Here is a 24,982-nt window from a genome sequence, read left to right as displayed (position 1 = left end):
AATGTAATGCATAATACAAAATAAAACACCACGTGTAAAATCAGTAACAGCAATACTGTAAAAACAGTATAAACAGTAAAAATAAATAGATAAAACCACAAAATGAAAATAAACCTAAAAGAAGATTCAATTATATAAAAACATTAAATTAAACTTTTATATTTCTCAAACTTAAAGGGGTCGTTCTCCCAAAAATGCAAGTCATAATTTAATCATCCTCATGTTCCAAACCTGCATTAGTTTATTTCTTCTGTTGAACACAAAAGAAAACTGTAAAACAAAACTGTAGCCACTGACTTCCAATACAAACAAATACAATAGTGCAAACAAGCATCTCTTAGAAATCTATAACATTTCATATTAAACGAGTACAATTATTTTTGCACAATCATAGGTGCTATTTTCATTTCCAAACTATCTCACCAGTATGGCGTTCCATACACCTGAACGTCTGACGTCAGTGACGCCTACGCTGTTTGCACTTTGTAGGTACTCGGCTCCTCCCATTTAACGGATGACGCAAGGAGAAGGTGTGTCTAAATTTGCTTTACAACATCAGCGCTTCCAAGGCGACTGGTAGTACCTCCCTGTCACCTCTCGTGCTAAGTTTGGAGCAGGAACTTCCCAGGTAGGAAAAACAAAGCATTACTTGTTCTAAATAGTCAATAGAGACATTCTACTACCAGCAGACACGGTTTCTGACTTTGAACATAATAACATATTCTTTCAATTTCTGAAGTCATGTAATTAAGCCTTTACGTTCAATGAAGTTGATACGAACTGTTTGGGTTGTTTTAATTACATTACAACTATATTAGACTAATGTTGTAGCCGACTCAACGATTCAAATGTCATAACATTGGCCACGACATCACATTATGTTAATAATAACCACTTTAACCAGAGGTTCTGGTTTACATGACATCCATTGATGTCATCCTATGTTTATGCTTCCTCCATTATGATCAACTGAGAGGGAAGAAGTTTTTTTCTTTTCTTCAGGATAACACTTTTCAGCTATGTTAAATAACTGTAGCAGCTAATGATGGTGAAATATCTGCCTTTTAGATTCAAGGAGGTCAGAGTCACCTATGTCTCAGATACCAGTGTTCTTTAAAACCTGTTTAGCCAATTGTAATGGGTGAGTCTTGAATGACTATTGGAATGTGAGAGAAACACTGAAACTTTATGTTGGTCATGTCTACAAAAGAAGCTACTAGACAACAATAGAAATGCCCCAAGGTAGTTCTGGATAATGTGTTGCTTGTAAGGACACACATGTAGGGAAGAAATCCAAGCTCTTTACAGTCCATGGAGATTAGATATTGTAAAGTAATACACCGATCTACATTGTAACATAAATTTCAGGGTGAGTTCCAACACAATTGTCACCTGTTCCAACATGTTTTTGTTCATAGGGAGAATTATTATAAGGAAGATTCAAGATAAAGCAAACAATAAATAAACTGACGATTCCACCCATGGAAGAAGTTTTTGCCTCAAATACACCCTAATGTGACACACACTCATTATTTGAAGGATATACAAAACCAACTGAGTTCACAAGAAGAACATAACAGGTGCCAGATTCTATCTTACAGAATAACACAGTGTGTTTTTGTTAACTTTAAGGAAAATCAAGGCATCTGGACCGGGAAAGATGCAGATAAGCAACGTTTGACTATCAGGACGTTCACTAGGAGTCCTGCACAGCCGTGAACTCAAGGAACGAACAAATGTTTCCATCCAAGAGAGAGAATCTACCCTCTCCCAGCCTGGAGGATTCTTTCTTCCCCTTCTCTTCTTCACACTCTTCCTCCAGTCACCGGATCATGGCTCCTACAATAGGACCAGATGATCTTCTCGCCTCGCCTCAGGATGACAGCAGCCCTACTCTCCTGGAAAAAGACCTGATTTTGGCGGCTGAGGTGGGCCAAGCTTTGCTGGAGAAAAACGAGGAGCTGGCTGCACAGATAGAGCAGATGGAAAGAGAGATGGAGGTATGAATGAGGATGACTTTGGTTAAAAGAGATGGAGTTTCTATAAGGGCCCCTATAACAATAACAATAAGTTTTAATAATCATTCTAATTCTAAATATGAATATAGAAAGTCCAAATCACAGCTACAACAATAACGACACAGGATTCACCTTCAGAAGTATTTTTTTCTTGGTGATAAACCAATACAAATATTGACAGTCATTCAGAATCCATTTGACTTTAAGAAGTTCAAGCATTTAAAGCAGCAGACAATATACAGTAATTGGACACGCACTTATTAAAAAACAACTTTATCATCCACCGGTGTGAATGCTTATATAGTTATTGATATAGTTATCTTTATAGTTTTTGTTCTTGTTGTGAACTGACCTTAAGTCTATACAGTTAGTTTGTTTATGTTTATATGATATTTTAACAGTTGTGTACACCATTTGAGGCTGATTTTTTTGTATTAAAAAATTTGGTTTACAATCTAAACTGTTAAGCTAATTGAATTTTTAGAATTTAATTGAAATATACTTGTTATACGGTATTGTACACAGACACAGGATACAATGTTACTTCTTCAAGTCATTGTATAAATAAGAAGAGTAAATAATGGCATACAATAAGTTTTCTCATTCCACAGCAGTTATACTTTGCACAGGTCTCTAAGCTACATCATTACATGTTGAATGATTCTGATTGGCTAAGAAATAGATAGACTTAGAAAATCTCCACACATGATAGACAGAAGCATATCTCCATTCATTTATTTGGATGTCACTAAGACCCTGGTTCAGGCACGCAGTGACCCTCCTAGGTCACAGAACTGCGTTTCTAGGTTCCGTCTCCACAGGGTGCCAGTTTTTCACCTTACCCTGTAAAAAAAGAATTCTAGCACACACACATACACAGCTTTTATGTTGAAGTTGGTCGAGCTCTGGTTCTAAATGGGAAACTTTCCAAAAACATACTGTTAAGTTGTATTTTTCTCTCAGTGAGACATTCAAACAATATTCATCATTATTTTCTAGGGATTGAAGATGAAAAGTAAATGCTTTAACTAAGAAGTGGTCACTTAGGCGATAGGCTGAAGTGTCCCCGGTGACCTCGGCTATCTTGGCCAGCTAGAATACTATGTATGTTTTAACATTTTGGGTGCCTCTCTCAAAAACATGGAGAGAGCACATTTCAGTAATCGGACATGTAATTCTATAACTAAATAAAATCTCATAAGCCTGAAGAAATCGTTCAAATCATTTAATATGTAGAAGGATACATATTAATAATAATCACTCTCTACAAATTACCCAAAAGGGATATACACTGAAGTGGCAGTGTATTCCAGAATCCACCCTTTTCGCTAGAAACATAAAAAATAATCAAACTAAACATCAAAACATTACAAAACATTTAAAAGGACTGTCAAAATGATGCCTAAAACCTAAAACATTATAACCCATGAAATCTAATGAGCTGATGATTTGAATCAGGTATGTTAAGTGAGGGAGATTGGATTGGTTTGAGAACCACTGTACTTGAAGACTTGCCTAAAAAGAGCTACAAGAAATAGTTATTTGTGGAAATACTCAAACACTACTAATTTTGAGTGTTTATATTTCCTACATAGTGAAATTATATTACATAAGAAGCAGCAACAGTAATAGTTTATGGTGGCTTTTCATTCAGAAGGAGTTTGTATTGGTCCCAAATAGTGTTTGTTTGTTCTCTTGTTACAACAGCAGAGCCCTTTTCGGTACTTAAAGGGTTACTTCAGCGAGTAGCATATGGCTCTGTATCAGTAGAAACCAGGGAGTATATTCAAATGATTGTGCTTCCCCCACTCATATCCCCCTGAGACGAGAGATTTATGCATTTTATTTCTGGAAAAATTCCTCCCGTGACGCAAATTGACGATATTTGCGTCATCTTTGGAATGTTTGGCCAGAGGCTAAAGACTACAGCCAGCAGAGGGAGCCATTTCCACATGTTTTCAATTCGCACATGGGGGAATGGGAGATCACACTCACAGCAGTTGCAGGCATTAATTTAAACGGATGCTAAGCAATGTAAGTGTTTTAACTTCTCAAATTTAATTCTATGAAAGTTAAGCTTCCAAAGGCATGAACTGAAAACACACCAGACTGAACACGCGTTGTGAATGTATGCCGCGAGTGTGGTCGCGATTACCTCAGCTCTCATCACTCATTCATCTCATTTAGGTATGATGTTAAATGTAATCTGACTCCTAATCTGAGTTAGTGCTGTGAGACTCACGCGGCAACTCGATCGTTATATTGAACAGTAGTGTCCAGTAGCGGTGGCTTTGGGAACGGCCTCACAGGGCAGCGAAGCATTCTGGGAATTGTAGTCTTTCATCCCCATGAGACGAAAATACATTTTCTGTCTTTTCTCAGTCTAGAAGGCACCAATTTCAGAAATAATTTCACATTTCTACTACATTAATGACCCAGTTTAAATACAGATTCATCTTTCCAGCGCTGAAGTACCCCTTTAATAGAACCCAGCAGCTATTATATGGTTGTGTTACAGTTATATCCATTATACCATCTAGTTCAGAGGAAAAAAATACCCTCAAGAACCTCAAAATAAACATTTCTGCATAGAAAAGCCATTTAGGTAGATATGATTCTACATCGATCTTGTTAACATTGAAAGGTTAGATTCTGAAATCCACTGCCACTTCAATGTACCAATATATATCCAAATTAAATTAATAATCAAAGCATCAATTCATATTTGTCCTCCTTTATTATGATGATGATTTCTAATGATTCATTCCAGTTATGATATTCTTAAATCAATAGGACAAATGATTGTTTCTTCCTTTGTGTTTTTTAAAGTTTGTATTTGGTCTCTGTGTGGTGAATGAGGGTCTGTCCTAGGGATGTGTGATGTGTCGCTAAACACTGGTTTTAGACACCAGGAGTTTGGAGGCATCACACACCCCTAACCTGACAGAAGTGCAGTAACAGTGCTTGCTCACTAAGCCAGGCTTCTAGACATGAATATAGATCAGTCTTTCTTTTTTTTAAATATTATATTTTACTAAACACTAATGAATTGTATGAATATTGCCTGTACTATTGTCTGTACCTCTCACTTAGAAAAAGCACATGTTATCAGTATGTTTTGGGGAGCATTCTGGTTAGATCTGGAACTCAACCAACTTCCAACCTTGGAGGAGTGTATGTGTGCAGTATTCTGTGCTACAGATCAGTATTGTGGGTGGATTACGGGCATCCTAAGAGATGGATGGACTTGTTGTTCTGGGCAAGCTGACGCCTGTTCCAGATCTGGAAGGTCACTATGTGCCTAATTCCTGGGTGAAAGCGTCAACAAGTGATCTATGTACACGTTAATCTGAATAACTGATGATGTGTGGACATTTTTTTTAGCCAATCAGAATCTTTCAACTTGCACTAATGATGTGGCTTAGGCCTTGAAAACAGTATAACTGTTGAGAAATTGCTTGTGCGTCAAGAGGGAGCGCGGCCTACAAACTCCTTGTGAGACTTGATGAAACTGCAAACTATTCTTCAGAATTTTTTCTTAAATTGCACTCCTGACTCTTGAACTTAATTCTTCACAAATGGTATTGGATCCTAAATTGTTATCCCCTCACAACATCAATATAATATAATCTTTAAAAGTGTGTGAATTACAAAGTTTGATGTGCAACAGGCTACTCAGCAGGAGAAACACGTGATGCAGCGACGTCTGGAGGTGCGGGACCTCGAGGCAAGTCAGCGGGAAGCAGAGCTACAGGCTGACATCACAGCGATGCGTGCGCAGTTGGAACAAAAACACGCTCAGAGTCGTGACCGGCGCCGTGAGGAGAGCGAGCAACTCACTCAGCTGTCCAACCACAACCAAAAACTCGTGGAACAGCTGGCAGAGGTGACCAATCAGAAGCTTTTATTCCCTAGTTTCCCGGTTTTAACAACTTCTTGCAAATCTTTTCAGAGGCATTCAGCTGTAGTGGGTAAATGTGTCTAGTGGCGTGATAACACTGACACAATTAGATGCGAGGCTGGAATGTGGATCAGTAGGTTTAGGTATTTGTCTAATGTCAGAAGCAGTCATGATGTTTGACTACATATAACCCCCCTCCTCTTTCTTTCTTCCAGGCAGTGTCTTTAGAGCATACTTTGCGCACAGAGCTTCGTGCTTTGAGAGAAGAAATGGAGGATACAAGTTTCAATAAATCCATAAGTTCTGCGAGACTGGACAGTGTGCAAGCAGAGGTAGTATAGATACGAAAGTTGAAATAATCAGCTGAGATTTTGAGATAATCAACTGAAAGTAGTATGTTGATTCACTGTTTCTATTATTTTTCACTGATTTTGTGCCATAGAACAGGGTCTTGAAAGAGCGCTGTACTCGTATGGATGAACAATTCAAGTCAACTCAAGAAGACAACGACCGGCTGAGATCTGAGAGGGACGAATTGAGAGAGAGGGTGATTGAGCTCCAGACCAGCCTGAAAGATAAAGAAACTGAGGTGAGGAGGATGTGCCTGATGATAAACGGAGAGCACATAGCAGAAGGAGAGTGTAATTGTCATATAAATACCACATATAATTAAATTCATATCCAACATAAGAACTAAATTGTTGCATTTTATGAAGCTGCACCAGGTCTTCATCTACATACACCAATTACCATTTGTCCATTTCATGCTTTTAAGAGTCCTTCAAAAAGTATGAAGCACTAGTAAAATATCTACTTCAATGTGATGAAATATCAGCTACGGATATTCACTACCATGCAAAAGTCTGGGATCAGTATGATTTAAAAAAAAGAAGAAATTTGGGTAACACTTTACAATAAAGTCTCATTTGTACAACTTTGGATTTGAATCTATTAGTAAAGGTTGAAATTAACATTTACTAGTATTAAAGGGTTAGTTCACCCAAAAATGATATTGATGTCATTAATGACTCACCCTAATTTCGTTCCACGCCGTAAGACCTCAGTTCATCATCTGAACACAGTTTAAGATATTTTATATTTTAGTCCCAGAGCATAAAGCAGTCTATGCACACTTTACTGTCCATGTCCAGAAAGCTAATAAAAACATCATCAAAGTAGTCCATATGTGACATCAGTTGGTTGATTAGAGTCTTTTGAAGCATCGAAAATACATTTTGGTCCAAATCAAAAACTACGATTTTATTCAGCATTGTCTTCTCCTCCATGTGCCTCTAAAAAGAATCAAACGGTTAATGAATCAGTGAATCGATCAATGATTCGGGTCGCCAATGTCTCGTGATTTCAGCAGTTCGTTTCGCGTCAAACTGCTGAAATCACGTGACATTGGCGACCCTGTTTGTATTAGCTTTCTGGACATGGACACTAAAGTGGGCATTGACTGCATTATGCTCTGGGACTAAAATATAAAATATCTTAAACTGTGTTCTGAAGATGAACTGAGGTCTTACGGGTGTGGAACGGCATTAGGGTGAGTCATTAATGACATCAATTTCATTTTTGGGTGAAGTAACCCTTTAATAAATGCTTCAAATGTTCACTGTTAGTTGATGTAAACTATTGTTAACAAATGAAACCTTATTGTATAGTGTTACTGACATTTGATAGATTGACAGATTGATCAAAATGGACAGTAAAGATTTTTCAAATGTTGTTCTTTTGAACTTTATATTCATGATTTTATTTATTTTATTTAAACCAAAACTTAAAGTATAGTATAAATATTAGTACTATAAATGTAAACCGGATGTACAACATCTGCCATTTGTTACTTTCACATGACCTACCAGTGTCAGTTGCGTCTCTTCTCTTGTAGCCTCAAGACAGTGTCCATTGGATGCACTTTTTAGAATCTCAAAGGAAGTAGTAGGTTATCTGGGTACTTTTTGCAAGCTGTTTTTTGATTACAATGTATTCGGGCATACTACTCTTTTGGCATAATGTGTCCTTGCTGTGATATAGTGTACTAAATGGCCACTTTGACATACAATAATCTGAGACACACTAAATGTAGATCTGCATACCTAGACCTAATTTAATAGAATGTGATTGGGAATTGGGCATTTTCATGGCACAGCTTTGACTGCTGGTCAGGTTTCGCTGGTCAGAGTCCATCCACCCTTAGAGAGTTTCAGCCTGGCTGTCTCTGGCTCTTTCACAGCTGGAACAGGAGCACAGCACAGTGTTTCAGCTGCGAACGGTCAACCGTACCCTACAGCAAAGGGTTCAAGCCTTGGGAGAAGAGGCCAGTCTGGGGGAGGCTACCTGCTTCCCTTTGTCACTTCAGAGTGAGATCCAACAGTGCCAGGTAGCTCTCATCCCCTGCTTAGTGAAAAGATAGGTGTGCATGCTTCAACTTAGCTTGTAGTAAATGTTTACAGCACTGCATGTTATGTGAATTGACTATCAAGGGTCTTTTTTTACATTTAAGCATGTAAGTGCTTGTTTCTCTCCTGACCCAGCTCTCTCTTTTAATTGGGCGGATCACTTTTTATTTCTGCTGGCTGATTCTTTTCTTTTTGATCTCCAACAGGCTAAAGAAACCATTTTAGCCCATTCAGCCATTCTACAAGAAAAAGAAGAAGAGATTCATAGGTTACAGAAAGAGGTTAGCAACATAATGCAATGACATTTACATTTATGCATTTAGCAGGTGCTTTCATCCAAAGCGACATCACAACAGCATGCTTATAGTTGATATGTGATGTTTTGTTCTTTCATCAGCTACAGTCCAGAGAAACTGAATTAGAAGGGCTGAGGGAGGAGGTAAAGCCGTTTCGTAACAGTCCTGGTAAACCTACGTATAGGTGAGAACTGGATCAAAATACTTTTCAATCTATAAGGTTTTTTTCTCTGTATGTCATATTTAATGCCAGAGATAAAGTGATAAGCTAACGATCTGTTATAAATGGGGCACATTTTGAATAATAATCTGTGGTCAGCTAGAAACTGACTTTTGTTTTTTTCCCTCTCACCCATAAGTGCCTTGGAAGAGGAGACCATTTTAGCCCGGCAAGAACGTGATGCACTCAATCAGCAGCTTCTGAACACCATCAGACACAAGGTGGCACTGTCACAGGAAGTTGAGTCTTGGCAGGTTGGTAACTTGTAATTTTTTTTTACTTTTTAAGTTTTAATATGTTTACAGGATTTTTTTAGTGAAAAGTTACGCTCTAAAAACACCCAGAGCGTTAAAGGGGGTACTTCAGCGCTGGGAAGATGAATCTGTATTTAAACTGGGTCATCAATGTAGTAGAAATGTGAAATTATTTGTGAATTTGGTGCTTTCTAGACTGAGAAAAGACAGAAAATGTATTTTTGTCTCATGGGGATGAAAGACTACAATTCCCAGAATGCTTCGCTGCCCTGTGAGGCCCAAAGCCACCTACTTGATTACTTTGACTGAGTTGGAGAAGAGACTACAATTAAAAACTGAACGTGTCTGTTCAATATAATGAGTGAGTCACCGCGCGAGTATCACAGCACTGAGCACTAACTGCACGAGTGAGATAAAGGAGCTGATGAGCTCTCATGATGAGAGCTGAGGTAATCGCGACTACACTCGCGGCATACATTCACAGCGCGAGTTCAGTCTGGCGCGTTTCAGTTCATGCCTTTGCAAGCTTAACTTTCATAGAAATTAATTTGAGAAGTTAAAAGACTTACATTGCTCACCATAGCTCCGTTTAAATGAGTGCCTGTAGCTGTGAGCTGAGCTCTGAGTGTGATCTCCATCCCCCATGGCGGGTTCAAAACATGCGGAAATAGCTCCCTCTGCTGGCTGTAGTATTTAGCCTTTGGCCAAACATTCCTCCTATGATGCAAATATCGTCAATTTGCGTCATATGAGGAATTTTTCCAGAAATAAAATGCATAAATCTCTTGTCTCAGGGGGATATGAGAGGGGAAAGCACAATCATTTAAATATACTCCAGGGTTTCTACTGATACAAAGCCATATGCTAATCGCTGAAGTAACCCTTAAAGAAAATGGATATCTACTATGCACTGCACAGCACAGAGAGCTGTCCTTTAATTTTTCCTGACTGTAGAAACAGTCTTCTCTTTTCACTGCAATTGTTTGGAGTTCCACAGGGGTAAGTATTAGGGCCCTTTTAGTTCCTGAAATTATGAATTGTAAAGGACACACAATCACTGTATTATTGAAATCAGTGGTTTTCAATCCTGGTCCTGTCTGAATTTAACACATCTGATTCAGATCATCAGCTCATTAGAGAAAATGTACGGAGTGGTGGGTCCCCAGGACCAGGATTGAAAACCACTGTTGTAAATAATAGTTTTATACCATTTAAACAAGCACAGAATTTTCCATTATTTGTAAGAAAATGCTTCCCAGCAAAACACAAAATCTTCTGTTTGTGAGAAAATGCTTCCCATCCAAACACTTAATTTTCTGGGTTTCCGTGTTTTCACTGTTATACAGTAGGGGGCACTATTAAGCATCTTCTGAATGAGTACAGAATCTCCTGATCAAAACACAGGCGAAGAAGAACCAAACGTGAAAAAATTACGTAAAACATTTTATAATAACATGATCATCAACATTAAACATAATATAAATCAAACTATCTAATGTTACTGAATGAAATGTTGACCCAGGACGAGCTACATGACTGTACAATCATTAGGGGTGTTGATGGACTCGTTCTGCTCCATCTCAGTTTGATCTGATCTGGATGTTGTGTTTGACAAAAACATGATTTTTGTCAGCTTTTTGTTCAAAATGAAAATTATTACTATACTATACTGTACAGTAAGTAGAACATGTAATTTTGCTCTGCTTTTGCATGGGTATGTTCAAACTTGTAGTTTGGTCTGGACCAAAAAAAACAGGTCAGCTTAGCCTTCACATTGGCATTTTAACACAAGTAGACGCAGTTCTGATGCCTTTACCAAACTGTGATGGGCAACATTGTGACTATGGCAAGAAAAGACAGGTACACTTGAGCATTCTATCCTTTTTAGGGTCGTATCTTCTGACGTCATGTCCCGTTGTTGGTTTATTTTGCATGTCTTTATTTCGTGTTGCATTCATATTTAATTTCAAAACCACTCTTCAGCGGTCTCGGCCTGCATATTTGATGCACACCAGGATTCAAATGGCAGCGTTCACACCTATTTAAACGAACCGCACTAACAGAGCAGTCGCACCAGGTTTTTTTTAAATAAAACTAAACATGCCAAATCTGAACAAACCCTTACATATTTCTGTTCTAGGAGGACATGCGTATGGTGATCTGTCATCAGGTTCAACTCCAACAACAAGAGAAGGAAAAGGAAAACAACAAGGAACGGGCAGGCTTTCAAAGAGGCACGCGCACCACCAAGTCACTGCGTGTACGTGGGGAAGATGGAAGGAAAGGGTTTTTCTCTTCTCTGTTTGGGGGTGACTGACTGGAGGACAAAAAGAAGGAGAGGTGGAAAAAGAAGAGAATACAATAGTGAGAGATTTCTCATTTTGTCTACAAATGGCAACTGGTAAATAATCTTTAAAATCACCCAAATATGTAAATAGAAATAAATAATTTAGAACTATTGCATATTTATGTTTTCAGTATTTATTTGCAAAATTATATACAAAAATAAATGTACAGCATTTATCAATGTTTTTCTTGACTCTTTTATTACAGGGGTTTATTATTCTTCAACGATAAAAGACAATTGTCTCCTTAGCACCATTAAAGGCAGCATTCAGTAGTATTTCATGTAAACACAACTTTCATACTCTCAAATTATTAATTTACAAGTGCTGTGCCTCAATATGCATGATAACCAATGATAATAATACCTTTTACATAAACACATTCACATACATATGGAAGGATATGACATGAAAATAAAGCTGGCTCAATAACTTTGCATGATTATCTTTTGTGTTAGTGTACCAGGAGCCAATGTAAATTTTCGATTTACAAACATTACTTTTACTGTAAAAATTCAGTTAAATATTTGTTTTAACAAAGAATCTTACATCAAAGGGTAGGGCCCACACATAAATCTGATCTCACTATTATCGAGTCAGTTTAAAATCACAGGAAGAAACCGAGAAGAACTAGGAACCACACTACCCTTTTAAAGTGTTTAGAAATCGAAAAATAATACAATTAAAAGTTTAGTAACACTTTACAATAATGTCACATTAACAAGGAGCAATACATTTGTTGCAGTATTTATTCATACAAAAATACATCTTAGTTACTTATTAGTTATTTTAGCTCAGGTCCATTAAATAATGTTAACATACATAACTTTTGATTTTACAAAAGTATTAGCAAACGTTAAAATTAACATTAACAATGAAAACCACTTCTAAAGCATTTATAACTATGAAACCGTGTTGTAAAGTGTTACCAAAGTTTCTTATTGACCAGTTACCTTCTGTTATCGAAATAAAATCAATTTTTGGTGTGACCACCCACATTTACCTAGTAAATTGGATTTTGGAGATGTTTTTTTTGGGGGGGGAATTAAGACTTAAGAGCTAATGTTCCCGGTTCACAGACAAGGTTTAAGATAGTCCCAGACTAAAATGCATGTTTGAGCTGTTTTAACTGCAGGCAATTTTCACTGATATATCTTAAATATATCAGTGCAATTGTTTTGTCTCAATATGCACACTAGTAATGTTTGTTTCTAAGACACAGTTATAAAAGCTACTAAGATGTCCTAATTGAACTATAAGGCCTAATCCTGGCTTAATCTAAACCCTATCTGTGAAACCAGGCTACATTGTTTCAATAGTCCACAATAAGACTACATTAAAATATAATATTTGTTTAGCTGGACATAAAAATATTTTCACCATAGTGCTCTTAGACTTTTGTAAATGTATACACACAATCACTTCAATTATTGTGTGAATTTCAACACAGAATACACAATAGATATAATGTTACAATGGTTCAGCTCAATCAGGTATTCACTACATCATACATTTCTTCATGTAACACCTGGAGTCCATCAACAATACGTCCAAATGGCAATTTACTGACAAGATGGTTAGTCATTTGACGAGTCGCATCACTGTGTCATGCTGCAGAATGTGCAGCTCCGGTTTGTTTCTAAAGTAGGCACGCTTTATAGTGCAAAATCTGTTCAACACGACCCACTCTTTCCAAAAGGGGGGATTTCGCTTGTCTGGCTACCACCAGACCAAGCTCACTCTTTTAAAGATGCCATTGAAAAGAAAACTGTATTTACCTTGACATTGGCATAGTTGAGTAATAAGACTTCAGTAGCCTACATGGAGCTGACATACCATGAGAGACTTAAACACATTGCTCCTCCTTCATATATAAATCTTGTCAAAACTGAAAAATGGGCGAATCCACATAACACAGACTGTGACGTAACAGTCTGGATCATTAATACCCAACCCCCCCACCCCAAAACGTCCCAGCCCATGTTCAGCGTGGACCTGCACAGCCGAATCATTGGAAGTTTTGCAGTCATTGTGAAGAAGCAAGCAAGAAAATAGTGCAAATGGCAGATAATGGATATAAATATTATGTTCCAGGCTGTGCAGGGGATGTGAGCACTTTTCATACCCTTCCCACAGGCACAGAAAGGGCATGATTGATGTTTATCTATAACTGGATTTAATTCATTAATTTGTTGTTCATATAATATCAATTTAATTCATTGTTAGTTTGCTCTGACTAGTGAGTTTATTAACGAAAATATGATTTTAAAAAATATGTTCACGCATTCATGCTTGTGGTGGGCAGATTTTAATCAGTTAAAGTCGGCATGAAATGGAAAATGAGATCGACATTTTTTCCTTCTTGTGATGTATATCCCAGTGAAACTTTAGATTTAGTGTGGGGTTTGATTTCGTCCTTTAGGGATTAACTGGATCGTTGGGCGTTGCTAACAAAATGGAGGCAGATTTAAATGCCAGTTTGCACCCAGCTGTGAAGGATTACTCCCCACCAGACTTGAAGGAAAAACTCAATCTATCTCTTAAATAAATAAAAAAATTATCTAAATTTGAGGATATTTCCTTACTTGGTTTATGCTATAGATCTCACACATTTTTAAGCCTTTTATAACATCTAGGGTTTACCCAGTCTAGGGTTTCGCAGTGATGCTATGCATATAAGAATCATTTTGGGACTGAAGTATACCTCAACTCAAATCTGGGCAATAAGCGACAAAGTGTCCATTAATCATTAAGGTCCAGAGGTCAAATATTCCAGACCCACTTTATATTAGGTGGCCTTAACTACTATGTACTAACATTGTAATTAATAATTTGATACAATGCACTTATTGTGTACCTACATGTTTTCACATTGTACTTACATTTTAAAAATGACCTGCATGTAATTATGTCTGTAATTTATTTCTGTAGTTACATTTGTAATTACACAGTTTGACACTTCCCTTACACCTAACCCTACCCTTAAACTGACCCACACCACCACACCTGTCCCTAACTCTATCCGTATCCCACCTCAATATCAGCAAAAGTGTTTTGCAATACAATTTGAACACTGTAAGTACATTGTACTTATTTTTTGATGTAAGTACATAGTACTTAAGGCCACCTAATATAAAGTGGGGCCAATATTCCTTCTACTCTACCATACAGAATGGAGCTGGAGTGTGTAAACAGGTCTTCATGTGCAGAGCATGATATATGGAAGTTCCAAGAGTTCCTGATGCAGAAGAGAGTTCAGCTGCCATTGAGAAAAAAGGGAATGTTAATGCACCGTTCTCTCCAGGTATAAAAGACCAAAGATTTGTTTCTACGTCTGTGCCTGCTCAAGTGTTGATATTCTGAATGTGCCGATTTTGTCCGTCGCCAAGTTTCACATGTCTACTTGGGTTGCTCAGGTGGATACTTTTTTTGCTTAAATTTGATTGCAGACTCCACCATTGGAAGTAGGTTCAGGATATGTAGATCTTCCCTGAGAGCCTTCACATAGTCTGTGGAGGTTTGTTATTTTTTAAAAGTCATCTCCAGTTGTATAATTTATATCATGTCTAGGTTCGTAACTCCTAATCTCTGAGTAGTAACCAGCCAACAAGGAGACATCATCATCTTCTTTCTCTTCAGCAGACTCTTCTCTTTCACAGTCATTGCCAGAAAAGCAGGGAGTCTCCTCCGCACCATATCTATCCGTCTCAGAGTTCACAAAGTTGTTCACAATAATTGCTTGTACAAATGTGGATGTTTCTGAATGGTTTAAAGTACAAGTACATAAAGGGGCAGCTGGATACATATCATCATCATCATCATCATCCTCCTCCTCCTCCTCCTCCTCCTCCTCCTCCTCCTCCTCCTCCTCCTCCTCCTCCTCCTCCTCCTCCTCGGATATTTCACTTTCTCCACTCTGTTCCAAATCAGTATCTAGTGTGTTCCTATAACACTGATTTGATGTCTCTGCCTCCTCAGCATGCTCTGGGGGGTTAACACTGGCAATGGATGATGAGTTAATTATTACATTTGTAAGGTTTTCCCTCGGATGGTAGAATGGAGAGCCATCAATTGATTCATCATCTGGAACAGAATCACAGTCGTCTGTGATCTTTTTTTGCCAAGTCCATATATTTTGGATTTTCTCCGGGGTTAGTTTTAGGACTGAATTATTTCCTGGAAAAATGATCTGTAAAGAACATATAAATGTAAGTTCATGTTAGTGTAGTTAACGGTAACACTTTAGTATGTCTGTTCTCTAAATGAACTGATTTTATGAAGATTAGCGCGGCCGCGGTGGGAAAGTGATCAGTAATTCAGTAATCTGGAAGCGGTGGCTTTGGGAGTGGCCTCGTAGGGAAGCATTTTGGGAATTGTTGTCTTTCATCCCCATGAGACAAAAATACATTTTCTGTCTTTTCTCAGTCTAGAAAGCACTAAATAATTTTTTTTTCTCACATTTCTACTACATTAATGACCCAGTTTAAATACAGATTCATCTTCTCAGCGCTGAAGTATTCCTTTAACAGAAATGTTATACAGAATAAACTAAGTTTTCAGTGTTACATAATGAACCTTACATAAAGAACTGTTATGTTTTTATTAGCTTAGAATGAGCCATTTCTTTCTCCATACCCAGCGGGTCCCCTTACAGTGAGGTCGCCATTTTGCACCGTTATGATTCTACAGTAGCTCTAAATGGAGAAACTGCTCTATAAAGCGCTAGCTACTAAAAATCTAGAGACAAAATCTTCGTCAGCCACCGTAGCTTATGTGCTTCGAAAGGGAGGGGTGAGCGGTTGCAATTCACAACCTCACCTCTAGATGCCGTTAATTTACACAGTACACCTTTAAATTCTCAAGTCAGAAATTCAAAGCTTTATGAACTTTACTTAAAAAGTATTGTAATACATACCAAAGCATCTGGAATGCGATGATTCTTGCTTATAAGTCTCACTTCACAAAAACAACTAAGAGTCACAGCAATCCCAGTTGATAAGGTAATCAGCAGAATGCCCACAATACACAATATTAGCACAACACTTCTTGTAGAATCTATAAGAACATAAGACACATTAGTATATAAACCGTAGAAATATACATGCAAACACTAATGTTCAAAAGTTTGGGGTCAGTATGTTTAAAAAAAAAAAACAGTTTTTGAAAGACATTTCCTAAGGCACGTTCACACCAAGGAAGATAACTAGTAGGATAACAATAAAGATTTCCAAAAATCTTTCTCAATATTAAAGAATAGCAGAGTTCAGACCATATCTATACTGATTACGGCACAGAGGAACGATTCTGTTGGAATCACTTTCTAAACGGTTTTATCCAGCCGATGAACGATACATTTTTTTTAGCTCAGAATCCATCCTGCTGTAACGAGCGGCAGACAAGCACGCGTTTACAATGAACAGATCGCTATCCGCTGGTGTGGATGCTAATATAGTTATCTTTATAGTTATTGTTCTTGGTATGAACGGGCCTTTATGTAGCCTAGAAATCTAGACACACCCTAGCGGCAGCAAATCTTGTTCAAAAAAGGCTGCATGATCAAAAAAGTATATATTATAAATATTATAAAATATATTATTTAATAAATTGAATATTTTCTATTTTAAGATATTTGAAAATGGAATTTATTTCTGTTATATCAAAGCTGAACTTTAATTTATTTGGTATTTAGTGTCACTTAATCCTTCAGAAATCATTCTAATATGCTGATTTGATTTTGATGCTCAAGAAACATTTCTAATTATTGTTGAAAATTGTTTTTGCAGCTTAACATTTTTGTGGAAAGCAACATTTTTGTAACGTTAATTTTGTAAACACTGTCACTTTTGATCAATTTAATGTCTGAATACCCCCCCCCCTCGCTCATATATAGTATATCATTTACTCACCCCAATAAATAAAAGTGATCACACACACACACACACACACACACACACACACACACACACACACACACACACACACACACACACACACACACACACACACACGTTGGTCTATGTGGTTTACAGGGACTCTCCATAGGCGTAATGGTTTTTATACTGTACAAACCGTATTTTCTATCCCCTTACACTGCCCCTGCCCCTAAACCTACCCATCACAGGAAACATTCTGCATTTTTACTTTCTCAAAAAAACATCATTTAGTATGTTTTTAAGGCCATTTGAATTATGGGGACATTTGATATGTCTTCATAAACCACATTTATAGTGTAATACCAGTGTAATACCCATGTAGTTATACAAATTTGTGTCCTCATAAACCACATAAACAGGCTCACACACACAATAATAATAATATATCCACTACCTAATAGAAAGATACATTTGGTGGTGTTGAAGTTGTTGTACTTTGAAGCGTCTTGATGGCTGGCAGAAACACTAACACAGTAGTTCTTGTTAGTTGGCATATCAGTGAAAGTGTAGGGAGATTTTGAGGTTGATATTGAACCTGCAAACTTACCAAAAAAACAAACAAACAAAAAACATAAGGAAATATGAACTACTTTCAAATAGGTTATGCATTCTAAACTGCCAACATTCTGACATTTAACTATAGTAAGTGGTGATGGTACACTGGAAGACATATTCTTCAAATGCAATTACCTTTGATTCCCCTTCAGGGCTTTTCTCAAAAAGGTATATCAGGAATTCCAGTGGTTTGATCTCTGAGTTTAATTCCAACCAATGACTAAACTGAATATTAATAGACTTTTGGTCAGTTGTTATCTTCACATCTGGAGAACTCAGGCGAGCTACAGAAAGATCCAACAGACAGTCAAGCACAACCATTTCAGAAGAGCATGATTTTAACTCTTCTGACAAAAACAATGACACTTCATTTTAGAATATATTTGAACTTACTGTCTCCATATGGCTGGAAAGACTTTGACGAATTTGTCCAGTTGGAGCTTGTCCCTTTAAATGTGGTTTTGACCCTCACAAAATAATTCCAATAGAGCTCATCAGGTTTCCGGTCAAAGGTCAGCTCGCATTTCAGCATGGTTATATTGGTGCAGTGTGGAGACTGAATCCACTTTCCTGCAGCCCTGTGTGAAAAACAACTTCATGAGTAGCCTACAATAAACATTATTTAAAAAAAAAATTACTTGACAATAGGCTGAAAAGCATTTTTCTGAGAATAGATTAAGGGCCAGATTTACTAACAGCTTGCACTAGGGAAAACCGCCTTTTGGACTTAAAAAATGTGCACTGCTCTTGGTTGTCTGTATCCTTTAAATGAACTGTATGTAAGAAATATATTTAAATTAATCATACAATTGCCCTGATATGTCACTAGACATAGAAATCATGATAATTTTAAATACTTATATCACTGACAACAGTAGTCCGGCCAGGATATCGGCCAGGATATTGTCATTTAAAAGTTTTTGTTGCTGTTGACATGTTGTATTTTGTTGTATTGCCTGAAGCTCCGCCCTCCACCTATCTACCAATCATGAAGTCAGTAGTGTTTCAGCATCCGGGTTGCCAGCTCTGCTCTAGTTACCACAGCTGCAGCTACAAACGTTCCTGCTGGATCCTGCAGCCTATCCGGCAACCTCGAGTCAGGGGGGAGGGGGAGAGGGGATACACCACTCTACAGTCATTTGAAAGTGATTGCAGTATCAGTTTTGGCTAGCCTGGATGCCACCCAAACTAAGCCCCACCCAAAAAATTTTAGGTCGGCCGGTTCGGTCTGGCCTTGATCCATAGAGGAGTAATTATCTCCGAACAGAAAATGTTCAGACCAATGAAATCATCAGGGCGGGCTTTAGACGATGACGGACAGATGATCAACAGTAACGTAATCATGCACGTCATCAAAGGCGCTTGGATTATATTTGTTCGAATCCTAAACGGAGACCTTGTTTGTATATGCATTCACCTTCACAATTTTGCTCTGAAATGATGATCATGTTGGTAAGTACTCTGTGTATCATTAAATTTTTTTTTTTTTTTTACAACACCTTTTAATCTAAGATCGTTTATTCCAGCACGTGCAGACAGGGTTGCCAAGTTTTTACAACAAAACCCGCCAACTACTAGTCCTAAACAATTGCTTCTCGGGGGGTTCTCCGGAAAAAAAATGGTGTTTGGGGGTAAAATGTGTGTTATTTTCCCAAGGTTGCCTGCTAAAATTCGCACTCATGGGTCTATATACTAGCCTAGAAATCTAGACGCACCCTAGCGGCAGCAGATTTAATTTGCCCGCAAGTGTGGTCTAGCAACTCTCAATTCCTATCTGAGCTGTATTCCTCAGAATCTGGACGGCCCAATCACATCGTGTAGGTAGGCTATAGAGTCGGCGGGCGGGGCCATAATGACGACGGCCGAGTTGCGTTTGCGTGCTTCTAGTAACACAGTCTTCTAGTAAACACAGAAACTGGCGAACGGCGGCGGCCTTTCGAATCAGCTCTGCCCGCGCCTCCGGAAGACTTGGAGTTAAGCTTTCCTCTGAGAAAAGAACAAAGAGCGGCACTGAAGTCATTCTTAAAAAGGGAAGATGTGTTCGGAGTTTAGCCGACCGGATAAGGCGAATGTTTAATCAGTCAGCGAGCTCCCCTTCACCGTCGTTGCTCGTTGCTCCGGTTGGTGCAGCGCTATCCTATCGCGTGCAGAGGGAGTTTGAAAGACAACCGTTTATCCTGCCCCTCGGATTGAGCCCTGTCTATGGTGAGTTTCCAGACCAAACATCTTGATGTGGGTCTGGCTTGTCAGGCTATTTATATACCACATAATAGTCGCTTCAACCCACGGACATAGAAAACAACCCGCAGAAAAAAACGCGGACTTGGCAACACAGTGTAGTTGAGCTCTGTTGACATTTGGCAATGCGTCGCTTCGTTGCTCTGATTGGTTGTAGGTCTATCCAGTTGATGTCTTTCCTGATTCGGTTGAAACACGCCCCATAATCACAGCCCAATGGAGCAGTTTCAGACTCATATTCTGACTAGAATTGAGTATGACCACGTCAGGCTAGGTTTTGGCCACAATATTACATACACCTCCTTTAATTTGCGTAATCAGTTGATCTTGAGCAGAACTTTCCACTCCCATCTTCACTTTTTTGGAATTGCATTCTCACACTAATTTGCCATATTTAGTAAATCTGTCCCAAAAAGAGTAAAAGTCAGTTATGAAAGGTATGTACATGTTTTGTGCAGTTGTAAACTCCAAGGTGTATTTGCTGCCTGGAGGGTTTCTTTGTCCAGGAAGCCATTCAGCCGTAGCCTTAAAATCCAATAATCCTACAACTAGGTTTTTTGGAGGAAAAAGCATTGCTGCAAGAGAAAAAAACGTCATTTTAATAGTGACAAATCATACAAATGAATGCCAAAATATACAATACAACATGTATTGACAATTACACATTGTTTGTTTGCATTTACAGTCATTTGAAAAAGAAAGGACACCCTTTATAATTTTATAGTAAAATGTATCAGAACATAATAAAAATAATCTGGTCTTAAAAATGATGAGGTAAATGCAACCTTAGATGAATAATAACACATAACAAATATAAAGCCAAAATGGAAAAGCCATGGGTGACATGTAAATGGGTATTTTTATAAACTATGTTTATAAACTCTCCTACAGATTATGTTAGTCCCTCTTTTGCTGCTAAAATAGCCCTGACCTGTCGAGGCATGGACTCCACTAGACCCCTGAAGGTGTGCTGTGGTATCTGGCACCAATATATTAGCGGCAGATCCTTTAAGTCCTGTAAAGTTCTCAATAGATCAGACTTCAGCCCATCCCACAGATGCTCGATTGGATTGAGATCTGGAGAATTTGGAGGCCAAGTCAACTCTTTGTTGTGCTCTTCAAACCATTCCTGAACTATTTTTGCTTTGTGTCATGGGTGCATTATCCTGCTGAAAGGCCACAGCCACCAGGAAGTACTGTTTCTGTACATGGTCTGCAGCAATGCTTAGGTAGGTGAAACGTGTCAAAGTAACATCCACATGGATGGCAGGACCCAAGGTTTCCCAGCAGAACATTGCCCAAAGCATCACACTGCCTCTGTCGGCTAGCCTTCTTCCCATAGTGCATCCTGGTGCCATGTGTTCCTCAGATAAGAGACACACACACACCCGGCCATCCAAGTGATGTTAAAGAAAACGTGATTCATCAGACCTGGCCACCTTCCTTCATTGCTCCATGGTCCACTTTTGATGCTCACTGTTGGCGCTTTCAGGCGGTGGACAGGGGTCAGCATGGGCACCCTGACCAGTGACGTGCATCAATAAGCCTTGGCCGCCCATGACCCTGTCGACGGTTCATCGCTGTTCCTTTCTTGTACCACTACAGACCACTGCAGTCGTCTAGCCATCACAATTTGGCCCTTGTAAAACTCGCTCAAATCTTTACTTGCCCATTTTTCCTGCTTCAAACACATAAACTTTGAGGACAAAATGTTCACTTGCTGCCTAATATATCTCTTACTAACAGGTGCCGTGATGAAGAGATAATCAATGTTATTCACTTTACCTGTCAGTGGTCAAAATGCTAAGCCTGATTGGTGTATATGTGCATGCATGTGCATATATATCTGTGGGCATGTATCTATATACATGTTATAAGCCCATTGCACAGACTCACCTTGTAAAACAAGGGAGATAACAGCGCACACTCTGACATCACAAGCCAACATCTCCGGTTTCATCAGCTACACGACAACACTGCAACCGGAGTTTCTAAAAATCTTCACCCTGGCAGGAGTTTTCAAAAAAGGTTTGGTTTCAGTGACCTGATCCTGCGTTTGGACAAACGGCCAAACCGCATTGAAAAAGCTGCGGATTTGAAAATACCTGTGTTTGTGTGGACAGGGTCTAAGTACACCCAATGACTCAATTGCTTGTAGAGCCACATTTGGCAGCAATAAGTTGAAGGAATCGTTTTCTGTATGACAGTTTCAGTAATTTTGGCCCGCTCTTCTTTACAAGGTTGCTTCAGTTCATCAAGGTCTATGGGCATTAATGTTTATGCACAGCTCTCTTAAAGTCCACTGCATTTTTTCAGTTGGGTTATGATCCTGATGACTTTGACTGGGCAAGTGCAAAAATTTGATTCAATTGGCAATGTACATTATGGCCATACATCTCCACTTTGGTCTTGTCTGTCCAAAGGACATTGAAGTTACAGAAGTCTTAAAGTTTGGACATTTGACATCTTGTCTGTCCGAAGACAGCAAATGTCCAAGACATCTAGTACACAAATGACCAAGACATCTACTACACAAATGTCCAAGACATCTTGTCTGTCCAAAGGACATTGAAGTTCCAGAAGTCTTGAAGTTTGTTCAGATGCAAAAATGTACTTTTTCTCCTGGCAACCCCTCTAAACATGTCATATTTGTCCCATCTTTTTCAAATTTTACTGCCATGAACTTTAGCATTTGTCATGTTAATTGAGGCCTGTATACTGAGGTGTAGTTCTTGGGTCTTTTGTGATTTCTCTGTGCATTGTACGGTCTGACCTTGGGGCTGAATTTGCAGGTACGTCCACTCCTGGGAAGATTGGCAGCTGTCTTGAATATTTTCCACTTGTGAATAATCTTCCTTGCTGTAAAATAATGGACTTCAAATTGTTTGGAAATTGCCGCATAACCCTTCTCAGGTTGATGGCAGCAACAATTGCTTCGCTAAGATCATTGCTGATATCTTTCCTCCTTGGCTTTGTGTTAACTTGTGTTACCGCCTGAAAAGCGGCAACTTACCCTCTTAATTCCTATGTTAACATTAAGGGTGTACTTAGTTTGTCACCCGTGGCGCTTCCATTTTGGCATAGTTTTTGTTAAATAAATAATGACATGGTGTATATATCACTCGTTGTTGTTCATCTGAGGTTGTATTTACCTAATTTTAAGACCTGCCCAGGACCAGATGATTTGTTTGTTATTTTTTATGTAATAAAAAATTTTTTTATTTTATATATATATATATATATAAATAATTATATAACTATATATCATTTTTTTTTTAAATTGCATTTCTGCCTACATCAATTGACATTCTAATCATAATTTAGATGCATAAAAAGTACACTACCTTTAGATGGCACCAGATATATCTGGAGCAATGTGAACAGGCAGGTTAGAAAGCAGGTCATTGTGTCATTAAATCATGTTTTAAAAAGACTGAAAATGTATCCTCAATCTCCCCTACAAAAACAGTGACAAGACAATTAAAACAGATCACTGATAGTAATTTTTATTTTTGATAACACTAAGGTCCATACAATACAATAAGGTCTCTTTTGTAAACATTAACCATTGCATTAACTAACATTAGAGAAACGTTACAGAATGTATTTATATTTATTAATAGTGTTAGTTATTTAAAATTAAGTTGTTCTTTCAGTTTGTTCATGTTAGTTCACTGCATTAAGAAATACAACTTTTCATTTGAATGTATTAGTAAATTACTATTGCAATTAACATTAACTAAGATTAATAAATGCTATATTCTTCATCCTTAGTTCATGCTATGACACCTTATTTTAAAGTGTCACCTTATTTAACATGTGAAAAGAGACAATATGTTACATAAATAGAAATATGCAAATGGCATGATTATTCTGGTGCTGTCAATATTTGACTTAAAGGGCCAGAACAACTTTAAAAAATAATATTAGGTAGAATAATTAAATAACAACAGGTTGAAAATAATAATACTAAAAAAAACAGCAGTTCAGTAAAAGCCTCAGTTACTAATAAAAGACAATTAAAGTCATACTCACCACATTTGATTCATCTGAATATCTATCTTAAGCACCAGCAGCTTACTGAGATTGGGTTTAAACAATCCATGATCAAAACCAAATATGGTTATTAGTCTTTAGTAATCTTTCACTACAGGACATATCTTTAGGGTACGTCAAGTTTAAGATACACCTCCAAGCAGTTTTTAAAAAATGCATTAAAAAACTAAATCTTTGTCTAAACACTACAGAGTACACAACATTGAACTACTATCTTCAGTTTTACACTGACAACATAGCAAACAAGTCCAGACCTCTCTAAAGGTGTATTTGCGACATAAGCCCCTCCCCTGTTTCCTGAAACGGGCAAACAGGTTGTTCCAGTCTCCTGAGTGGAATCTCACCAGTCATCTTCATCAGTCTTCACTCAGCATACCAATGTTACAGCCAAAATAACCAACAGCTCTGTCAAAATGAGATTTTGTTGTTTTAGGTCTGTAAACTCTAGTGCTCAAAATAATGAACTGGTTCGATTAGGGCAAACTTAAAGGAACTGTATGTAAGAAATGTATTTCAATTAATCATAAAATGGCCCTGATATGTCACTAGACATTAAAGGGATAGTTCACACTGAAATGAAATTAAAGCCATCTTTTACTCACCCTGCTGTTGATTCAGTGTCTTTCTATCTCTTTATTAGCCTAGAAATCTAGACGCACCCTAGCGGCAGCAAATTTAATCTGCCCGCAAGTGTCGTCTAGGAACTCTCAATACCCTTCTGAGCTGTATTCCTCACAATCTGGACGGGCCAATCACGTCAT

The 24,982-nt window shown here is 38.0% G+C and overlaps 2 protein-coding genes across 3 annotated transcripts; one reads left to right on the top strand and one right to left on the bottom strand.

Annotated features, from left to right (window-relative positions):
• The first annotated feature begins 51 nt into the window (after positions 1-51).
• bicdl2 (BICD family like cargo adaptor 2) lies at positions 52-13,378 on the top strand. Of its 2 annotated transcripts, XR_010904488.1 has the most exons (11): positions 52-628; positions 1,633-2,000; positions 5,689-5,904; positions 6,135-6,251; positions 6,362-6,508; positions 8,159-8,305; positions 8,531-8,605; positions 8,722-8,804; positions 8,980-9,094; positions 11,235-11,495; positions 11,648-13,378. XR_010904488.1 is itself a non-coding variant. In XM_067439963.1 (10 exons), the coding sequence occupies exons 2-10, from the start codon at positions 1,737-1,739 to the stop codon at positions 11,409-11,411; spliced, it is 1,341 nt and encodes a 446-aa protein (XP_067296064.1). In that variant the 5' UTR covers positions 53-628; positions 1,633-1,736; the 3' UTR covers positions 11,412-11,615. The 2 variants fall into 2 exon arrangements, 1 of the variants encoding a protein (XP_067296064.1); XM_067439963.1 differs by lacking the exon at positions 11,648-13,378 and having other exon boundaries at positions 53-628; positions 11,235-11,615.
• A 45-nt stretch (positions 13,379-13,423) lies between these two features.
• On the bottom strand, positions 13,424-24,506 carry crfb12 (cytokine receptor family member B12). Its single transcript, XM_067439962.1, has 8 exons — positions 24,201-24,506; positions 23,510-23,622; positions 20,611-20,740; positions 18,321-18,505; positions 18,063-18,211; positions 17,767-17,914; positions 16,355-16,494; positions 13,424-15,628 (listed from the first exon to the last, which is right to left on the bottom strand). The coding sequence occupies exons 2-8, from the start codon at positions 23,568-23,570 to the stop codon at positions 14,969-14,971; spliced, it is 1,473 nt and encodes a 490-aa protein (XP_067296063.1). The 5' UTR covers positions 23,571-23,622; positions 24,201-24,506; the 3' UTR covers positions 13,424-14,968.
• Between the last annotated feature and the right edge of the window lie 476 nt (positions 24,507-24,982).

Source organism: Pseudorasbora parva, chromosome 3 (genome assembly GCF_024679245.1).
Source record: "Pseudorasbora parva isolate DD20220531a chromosome 3, ASM2467924v1, whole genome shotgun sequence".
Taxonomy (NCBI): Eukaryota; Metazoa; Chordata; class Actinopteri; order Cypriniformes; family Gobionidae; genus Pseudorasbora; species Pseudorasbora parva.
Note: the sequence above shows the minus strand (reverse complement) of the source record. Positions and strands in the feature narration are given on the sequence as shown.